The sequence below is a fragment of the Hyalella azteca genome, unplaced genomic scaffold (assembly GCF_000764305.2).
Source record: "Hyalella azteca isolate HAZT.00-mixed unplaced genomic scaffold, Hazt_2.0.2 contig4316, whole genome shotgun sequence".
NCBI classification, from domain to species: Eukaryota; Metazoa; Arthropoda; class Malacostraca; order Amphipoda; family Hyalellidae; genus Hyalella; species Hyalella azteca.
The window spans coordinates 33,122-43,415 of record NW_025934536.1 but is presented as its reverse complement, the minus strand read 5'-3'; the positions used below and the strand labels follow the sequence as shown (position 1 = coordinate 43,415).

The following is a 10,294-nucleotide window of genomic DNA, read 5'->3' as shown; positions in this document are numbered from 1 at the left end:
AGAAAAACGGAAAATATCGGACCAACCCGGTGACTCAACATTACAGGAAATTGGAAAAAAGGAAAAGGAACGGACGAATGTTATTTGGACAAGTAAGATAATTTGTGACAAACAACAGACTCGAAACAAAAAAAACTATTCAAGCCTATGTTTTAAAGGCTGTTATTGGCGAGTTGATTTTGTCAAAAAATATTTTCGAAACATTATATCTACGCCGTATAATTTGTTCTGCGCCACTTAATTTATGGGTTCTCTAAATGTCTTAGGAGAATTTTAGTTTTTTTTGTCTGACAGAAATTCTTGAGAATAAATGCACACCGTAGAAATAAGAAATCTTAATTAGTGATAAACGCATCACTTAATCCATACTGAAAAATATAAAAAAATCATGAAGTCATAAGGTTTTAAATTTTTTTCTGTTCATAATCACTTTTGAACAAAGTCAAACTTGCGTCTGCAAGGAGCCTCGAAATGCGGCCGTTTCCTCGGAGCAGAGGCAGGTTATTACGAGCTGGCAAATTGGATGACATCCTAGCGAGCGGCTGACAAGCAGCGCAACGGCATGGGTCGGAGTTCGCTCGACAGATGCAGTTTTGTTAAAGAGTTAATTTTTCCTGTGAACCGTTTTCATTTAGAAGATTACACATTTGTACACCTTTAATAGTTGTTACGTTCAGATGCAATCGAAAACAGTCAGTAGGTCAGAGTTCGGAGTCAGAGGGTCGGAGTTCGCTCAACAGTTTTGTTAACAGTCGTTACGTTGAGATGCAATCGAAAACAGTCAGACCAAAATTGCATTATTATGCGATAACCGTCACAAGTTAACAAGTCTAATTTTCTGTAATTTATGATTCTTAAATATTTTCATTTGATAGTGATTCTTTTGAGATTAGGTTCACCAGGATAAATGACTTGGTTATACCAAATAAACTTCGGTCGGGCCGGCAAGCCAGTGGATGAGAATTCTTCTCGCTTCAGTGCAACCTACAGCAATTTATTCTCCTACACATATGGGTCTACACTGGGCACACGAATCTTAAAAATTTAATATTCACAATTTCCTGAGAACATATTTTATAATAAGTTTTTGAAATAAAAATTAGGGCAATATCAAACATTTGGCAATCAGATTAGGGAAGCTTGCTCAAATTATATGAATAAATATTATTCTATTTCTTTAGTAGATTAATTTCGTTTAGCTTATTTTTAATCTAAACGGGCAATAATAAACGATTATATCATTAAATGGTTCTTAGGTTTTCTATGCTCATGATTAGCATGAGCATTCTTTTTCTGAAAATCATATATTATAATAAAATTAATTTTAATTAATTTGGGATCTACATAATTATTTTCCCATTACATATTGCGTATTAAAGAGTAGCAGCTTCCCCGATCGTAGGCTGCTGCTGCTCCAATGCGACACAAACTTAAATAAACTTATTTAAGTTATTTTTAATCTTAAGCTTCATTACATATTCTGAGTCATGTCAGGATTGAATTTTAGAAGCTTTCATAAATGTAATTCATGAAACACGTGTCTCAAATGTAGGTAGCAAACGCGTTTTTACGTCGGAGAACTTAACCTGAAGTTTATTTTTTACAGTAGTCCTGTTTATTTTTTACAGTAGTCCTAAAACTGTTTGAACGGAACATGTTGTGAAAAGAACTCAAGTGCTCATGGCTCTATTGTTATACGACAAGCAAATAAAGTGCAGACAGACCGAAGGTAAGTTCTTTAGAAAAAATAATTCCTAGGTCTTTAGAAACAAATTCTTGCTCACTGATGCTTACTTAATCATAATTTTCTGGTAATTGCAAATATATTTCCGGTTATACAGTTTTAATTTTCGATGTGATGATCAGATGTCGTCGTCACCTAAAGCAGCGGGTACGTCATCAGGAGGTCAGAACACTTGTCAACAGCTCGTACCCAGCATGTACCCGACGTGCTTTCCTCCGTGGCCCATGATGCCGACAACAACTTCAGGAGGGCCAGTTGCAACTTGGCCTCCTCCGCCGTTCTCGGCTATAAGCCCATGGGTAAATCCTCATATGCAGGGTTTGCAAGTGCAGCCTAAGTCTCAACCTGACCACTATACAGTTGACTCCATGCGTCGTATCTACAGCAACGAAGATGCAAGCATTGAAATTGAGCGGGTCAAAGTGCAGAGGCGCCAGCAAACTGTCCAGATGCATCCTGAGTCTCCGGTATTGGCTTTCCAGTATTTCCCACAACATTTTCCCCAGATGATGGGAAGTACAACCGGAATATTCCCTGGTTTTGAGCCAGTTCCGGTTCCGATAATTCGGCCGCCGCCTCGGAAACACCGAAAGAACCAGTTAAGTAAGCAATTGGTACCTTCACAGGCTGTTGTCCCTACCTCATTCCCTCAACCAGGCTATCCTTATCCTGCACCTTATTTCCCATGCATACCGTGCCCGTATCCTTACCCATATCCATATTTTGGTTATCCTGCTCTTCAAACCCATTCCACTCCTGAACCATCAACGTCCGTGAGTGTCAGTGACACAAAGAAAATTCAAAACGACTCAATTCAGAAACGATCACTTCCTGCTCACCCTTCTACAAAACGACTTGAATCCGGTACTCCGCGAGTTGTGAGTGATTCGATTTCAACAAACGCAGACCGCCCAGTATCGCCGAATGCCCCGTCCCAAGTATCAGTGACAAATGAGTCTCTCAGTACTGACATTGCGCCTTCCGACAGCGTTTCGATGGTAGGTTATAAAAAGGGTAACGATAGAAAAGTGCAGGACATGGACAAGGACTCTAACTGGATGCTTGAAATGCAAAAGCATTTGGCCAGCATAGACGCCTTGTCGGAAGATGGCGATCGCTCGTCTTTTACCACCGCGCATTCGGAAGCGCCAACCCCACCAGTTCGAAGACAGCGTTTCAAGAAAAGTTTGAAACAGGTAAGCATAGATGACATTAGTGAAACCACAATCGACACATCCATCCCAGAAAAATCAAGTACCAACCTTAAAACCGCTTTCGTGGATCTGGAGACTTCGGTGGATGCCTTCCGAACAGAGGTTTCTTCCGAAGTGAATGTAGTGCCTGCAGCACTACCGCCAATCGACCCCAAAACAAAACCCGAAGATGAAGTGGGAAGGAGCTCTAGTGTGGTTTCATATCATTCAGCAAGGAACGTTCCTGACGTTATTGACGATATGAGAGATACAACTGAAAGTTTGATCGCTACTGACGGTCAGCTTGGAGGCGGGGTGAGTTTATATGATTTCATGACAATTCCAAATTCCAACTGAGAATGAGTTAGGAACTTAAGGTATTCATGTTTATTCAGATTCATTTGAGACGTTCTGGACATTTTACATGTAAAAATCCCAGAACTAATTCCGTAATTTCACCACAGGAAGATGGAGTGTCACTCGCACACAATGATGAGAAGGATGATCACGAGAGTTCTGACTGCCGTCAGTGGGTGCTACTGAAGCAAGAAGAAGTTCCTGACGTGACAAGCGTTTGGCTCACCGACGTCAGGTGTGACGGAATGAAATTTTCTTATTAATAAGCGACATTTTCTTATATATTCATACAAATGAATATTTTCCCGTTTATATAAAATTAAAGATGACCGAAATGGATCAATTAATGAACTTACTTCTATCCGACTCACGTAACTTTCTTACAAAAAAAATTCGTACCGAAAGTTACTTTCGTAACTTTCGGACTTTTCGTAAGTTAATTATGTATAAAAAATTTGTTAAGATTCTGTAGCATGGGGAAAGTGTAAGAGAGATAATTATCTAACACTAAGCAGTTTTTATTCATACCTAAATTCGTATGGCACAATTTCGTTTGTGCCGAACAGCGTGTGGCGAGCGCGACTGGTTGTATCACTCGACCGTGGTCAGGGTTTGGACCAGCATGATTGGGCCACCTTCCACCTGCTTATTCAACATCCGCTTCCCCTGCACCTCAAACTATCTCTGCTACACGCTCCTCGAATCTGTGCAGCCAATACCGACATCGGCGCCGCGCAGGTACATGATTTCCAAGCTCAGCTTCGAACAGTGAGTACCAACATATACCAAAAATAAATGCTCCATAACCCTCTACCGCCTGACATGAGTAACCGGAGCAATATTGTCACAAAACTACTTCCCAGAAAGGCTGCGTTGCTAGTGAGCGCAAAATGACTTGCACTGATGGTTGCCGCCACGTACGACGACTTTACAATGTTCTCTGTTGCGTACAAACATCCTCAGTTTGCTACACTCAATAGTTTACGTATAATTCAAGTTGGAAGTTTAGTGACATAAGGCGGTAGAGTGAGAGTGACATAAGGCCTTGACATAAGGCCGGAGAGTGACATAGGGCGGTAGAGTGTTAACATGTAGTAACAGTAGAGGAAGATTTTTAATTGTTCTTGATTTATCAAGCAACGATATTAATAGCCTCTGCAAACTTTGGCGCGGCATAAAGCAAAGTTGATGTTTTTTTTTATAAAATTCGCACTGATATCGCAATGAACGGCATTTGTTATATTTTAGCCAGCCTACGACACTCTACGTTATTATCATTGAACAACTTAGTTTCACTTGTACAATTTGTGACAACTTGAACGCTTCTATTTTTAAACGCATAAAATTAGAAATAAACACGTTGTAAATAGTGTTAATTAGTTCAAACAATCTACAAATGAACACGCTAACAAAAGTTTAGAAACACATATTGGATTAAATATATATCGATGCGATAACACCTTATGTAGCTCAAGGCAGGTCACCATAACCGTCACTAAAGCATCAATTATTTATTGGCGAGTATAGCCTACAGAAAACTATGAAACAGAAATAGTAGGCCTATTTAACATTTATTAAAATATGAACCAAAAGTTTTTGGCCTACGTACCCTATATCGTGGCCCCCATGGACAGGTTCGAGCGGCGCTCCTGCAGTTGGCGCGGCACGCGCAGGTGCTGCTGCAGCGAGAGGATTTGCGACCTCTTGGCTGGCGGACCATCGTGGCCCACGGCAACCAGCCCTGGGTGCCTGTCAAGGTGAGGTCTTACTCACCTACACTGGTCGAAAAAATATAACTCAGTACTCACTGCAGTGAGTGATAGAGAGCGCATTTTCTCGTCGACGAAAACGTGAAATCACGGACGGACAGACAGACGGACAGACGGACATGGCGAGCACAATAGTACATTTATTTCATAAATGAGAAATTGCGCTAAAAACTGTAAAAAAACGGTCAAAAAACGGTCTCACCTGCGTTCTAGTGGCCGGCCGTTTATAAACCGTTTATCCGTTTTTTCAGATGTTGTACGGGTTTTTAGTGTTAAATTTTATTAAAAACGGCCATACGGTGTTTCTTTTTCATGTGCCGCCACTAGAACGCTGGTGAGACCGTTTAACGGTGATTTTTCTAACATGTATAGCAACTGGCATCTGTTTACAAGATCACTCGATGACCAATTTGGATAATATAGCATTCATACCCAGGAAATTAAGGTCTGCTCATATCCATCACATCCACCGGCGTCTACGTATACTGTATACATGGTTGCACAATGGCAGTTATTATGATGAGACGCACATATCAGAGAAATTGAGGTCCACCAACATCCATTACACCCACTGGCATCGGCTTATATGGTCACTGGATGATCAGAATGTATGGTGTGACGTTCATACCCGAGAAATTGAGGATGCCCAAGTTCATGAACGGTTGAGTGTCCGACTTCATGTTTGTAATGAAAATATTGTTTAAAGACTGTCGTTAATAGTCCGCGTTTCCACAATTCGAGTAGGAGTTAAAAAAATATTCATATAAATTTAAATTTTGCTAACTATTCAATTAGACTGATTAAGTCCCGTGCTGCATGAACGCTTCCAAACAGAAGATTTTTTTAAATTATTGTAATACGTAGAAGGTCGAGACAAAATTTATCATTCATTTTATAATTTGGATTCAGCGTGTTAATATAATTGTCTGCGCAATTTTTTCATGTAAACTCATGGCAAAAATATAAATATCTCTTGAAAATGCTTTCTCAAAATGCGAATAATACGCTTCAACTTATTTTCAAAGTGTAAATATTTATTTCTATTTTTCAGGGAGGTCTCGAGATTTTACGATTACTTGGTTTCCGTCAGCGTGAAGATGGAATTTTGAAGTACTCTCGAAGATTGTCACTCGACGCGTCTCACCTTGCAAGACTCACGCTAGATTTGCTGTTGTTCGCCGATGAGCTCAGACTTTACCTCACAGGAGGTCATCTGCACCCCACGAACATATCTGACCTCTTCTGCCCCATGACCTCCTTGCCTGCATCTCCCCAACTATTGGGCCTTCGTATGAACCCAGGCCCGACATCTGAGCATGATTCATCGACAGACATGAAATCAGCAGAAACTACACCGGTTTTGGCTAGAAAAGATAATTATGAAGAGTTGAATGATCTGAATGCTAAGGAGCATTCGGGGAAAGTTAGCTATAATGACCAGCTCATTCAACGAACTTCGTCTGAGGAAGAAGTTACTTTGCACGAAAATGATATAAGCAAAGACATCCCAAACCATGAAGACAAAAACGAAGATGCCACATCTAAAACCGATCAAAGATTATCAGCTGCTTCATCACATGATGGCGTGTCCACAGTCGCGTCCGATGCAGTGTCTATTAGCACAGACATGGCGAGCCTACCCGAGCTTCAAACGGCGTCTAGAACTTCTTCTAGAGTGGGAAACTTTGAAAATAAACCAAATTTCACTGCTGGCTCTCAAACACTTCCATTGAAATCAGACGGAGATGGGATCAAGGAATCTAATCCCCCTCGTGTCAAGAGGGACGACCATATTTATGAAGAAATTGGGGATATTCGAGCGCAAGTTCAGAAATTGCGTACTAGTGTTAGTGTGCCGAATCTGCCTCCTCCATTGCCGCCTAAAACACGTTCCGCGGATGGAGAGGGTAGCAGCACCTACTCCAGAGGTGGTTGGAGTCCAGCATCTTCATTTGGCGGCTCAACAGGCCGTAGACGAAGGAAGCGCAGGGCACCGCTCCCTCCGAGCTTCATGAGGAATGAGTTAAAGCAAGATTACTCATGCTCTCCCGATTACAAGACTCAACTGGAATCACCTGCCGCGGTGCCAAGAGAATTTCGCCAAAGCGATCGAAATCCTTTTTACGAAGAAATTGGGGAAAACAGGCCTAAGCTTCCAGTGGTGCAAGAGAACAATGACCTAGAGATCATTGGAGGCAACCCATTCTTAGATTCACGGCCAGAGCCCAGTGGTTACGTTGGAGCAAATCCGTTTTATGAAGATGTCCAACAGGTAAAAAGAAATTCTTCGTTATCTACTTCAAACACTATCTTTAAAACAGAGCCTACTGAGGATTCTTCCACTTGTACGACGAATGACGGAATACATCCTGTACCCAATATTCAGCCAAAACAAATCGCCTCACCCATTCCAACTTCGGACGGTTGTGGAGGCAGAGAAGAGATTCTAGCACAGATCAATCCTGTTGGTAACCAATCCAACTCAGTTCCACAAAATGGTCTCGATTCAAAAGAAATGGTCGGGGTGGTCGAATCAGAGCTTCATGACGTCGACTTGAATTCTACTGAAGATGACGCAGCTCAAAATATTAGCATAGGTCAAATTAGAGAAGAAAATTCAAAGACGTCAAAAAACGAAGAACAGAAACAACTCAGCGGCTCTCAGGGTGTTGTTTCTGTTGATTTGGTTACTGAGAGCACAGACTTGAGCAGTCAAGTCAAGCACAGTGGTTTAACAAGTTTCTCACCAGAACACAAGGAATCCAAGATGCTTATTCGGAAGACTGATGGAGGTGCTGTTGACTCCGAGCGTATCTCATCGACGGCCCCGGCGAGTACGAAGAATCAGGTCTCAGATGAGAGGGTTGGGGATTCGCAAATTGGAAATGAGGGTTGTCTTCCTCTCGTGAGCATCGATGAAGTTCAGAAGATTTCACAACTTCCAGCTCGTAAGATCAATCAAACGAAAGAGGGCAGACTGGAATCTTTCATCGAAAATATGAATTCGGAACCAGCCATTGTTTTTACAGTTGAAGCTCTTTCAAAATCGACGCCCGGTGTTGTTACTGGGAAATTGAATGGAAACAAAGATGAAACAAACCAAGAACATGTCTTAGTTACTGACTACTGTCTTAAAGGTATTGATGAGGCTACCGAGAAAAATGCCTCCCAAAACGCCAGGAAGACAAGTGCAAGCAATTTATCAATCGGACTGAAGTCAATCGACGACATACCTTACATCGACACAAATGATGTTTTGAGATATAAATCGGAAGAGGAGTTTAACAAAACTAAATTATTAACGACTCTGCAGCGGAATCAAGGCTCTTCAAAATCAAACTTAAAAACTTCTGGCGAATATTTTGAGAAGTCGGAAAGCACCAATTTGAACTATCCTCCTCTACATTCTCCACCTCCTCCACCACCTTCAACTTCTCCACCTGAATCCGATTACCCCGAGAGTGAGAGAGTTGTCCTCCCATATACGCGACTCGATAATGTGGCACTGGATGTCCTCGATCAGAATCATAACCCAAATTCAACCGAAAAAAATTCAATAGAGAATACGAAATCCAGTGAGCAATGTCCAGGGACATCTATGACACTCGACACAGTGGCACAAGATTCACGTGATTCATCTAAGCAATTAAATTCGCAAGCCGAAAATATAGACGAGAAAGAGCAGAGTGGATCAAGCGAAGATCTTGAACTGCGATCACCTATCGTATTTGGAAGTATTAGAGACAAAGAAACCAAAGAAGTTGCCATTTCAAGCGGCTACTACGAGATACCGGAACACCCCGAGAAGCCTCCGCTTCTCCCTGCCAAACCCAACAACTTGCGCTGTGGATCTTCTATTCAGATAGCTCCTGAAATTCCTCCAAAACTTTCTAAATTGGCCATAAATGCAAATATAGAAAAATCTGCTATCGAAGGAAATAGTAAAAAAATTTCGGACGTTTTTTCAACAAATACGTTGGCTACAGTGGTCACAGTGAGTAACAACAATGCCAATAAATTTCTGTTATTTGAACCATATTTTATTATAAACATGGATTTTGTATAAAAATTATTTTACATCACACTTGGATATAAGAATCGTTGCGAACACTTCACTTCTCATACATTATCTTAATTTTTCTAGCTAATCACAAAAATTTAAAAAATTACGACCTCTGAATCTTAATTAATATGAGAGAAGAAAGTGCAAACTCCATTCAAACCCCACGAAAAACGTCTTGTCTTGGACCACTTTATGTATAAAATTTTACTTTTTCAGCCTTCGCCGAAACGAACAGGAAAGGAACCAAGAAAGCTTCCATACGTCGATGGTAACACCAGTCCCAGTAAACCACCCCGGCGCCAGAAGTTTGCCACCCTCAGCTCGGCGGTGCCTCCTCGACCTCCAAAAAACTTCGACAAGAGCTCATCGTTTACAAAGATACAGAAATCAAAATCGAATACTCTACCTGCCTCATCTCGTATCCCGATTACGAGTGGAAGAAAACCTCACCACAAATCTGGGCGAAATTCAGCCGCTCCTTCTCTTTCCACTCCTGCGAGCCCAAAACCAACTGTAAAGCCCGTAATTTCAGGACTCGGGCAAGAAGCTAAGTTCCGCAAGTCCTGGCCTTTTCTCCTTTGCGAGTGCCTGTATACCCACGATAGCCGAGACTCTCTAAGGAGCAAACCGCATTTCTAGTTTTCACGTTGCACAAATATGAAAGAAGACCTTGGTGGTGAATAAAAGGATTTAGTAAATATTCCTTCATAAATTTAAAACGCAGAATTCGCGGAACTGCAAGATAGATAACAATAGATTATTTTACAATATGACTACAGATGAAATAGGCTAATGAATCAATATATAAGCTGTTAGGCTGATAGCTTCTCTGCAAATGAATCTAAAAAAATTTTGGCAATTCCCTACATGCGTGAAGTATTCCACTCTTTGAAATACATTATTCAAAAGCTATCGTCTGTCTTAAATTTCTATATTTGTATCCTAGTCTCACATTCTCACTGTAATAAACTTAATTTTACACATAATGGCATAACCACTTCGATAGAGAAGCATGTAGGTATATGACCACCAAGCAACAACTCGCTGCCATGGTTGAGGTAAAAATCGGAGCTTTCAATTCAAACCTCCAGCAGTCCCTCTGTTCCTCTTTCTCTTCTTACTCCGTAGTTATTTTAGAACATATATTACGATAATATCCCAAATAAAT

General features: G+C 41.0%; 1 protein-coding gene across 1 annotated transcript; it reads left to right on the top strand.

Moving 5' to 3' along the window:
- Window positions 1-1,604: 1,604 nt before the first annotated feature.
- Window positions 1,605-10,038, top strand: LOC108682269. The gene is made up of 7 exons (XM_018171407.2): window positions 1,605-1,729; window positions 1,867-3,252; window positions 3,402-3,529; window positions 3,861-4,032; window positions 4,929-5,051; window positions 6,115-9,057; window positions 9,343-10,038. Exons 2-7 carry the CDS (start codon window positions 1,867-1,869, stop codon window positions 9,763-9,765), a joined length of 5,175 nt encoding a protein of 1,724 aa, XP_018026896.1. The 5' UTR covers window positions 1,605-1,729; the 3' UTR covers window positions 9,766-10,038.
- Window positions 10,039-10,294: the final 256 nt, after the last annotated feature.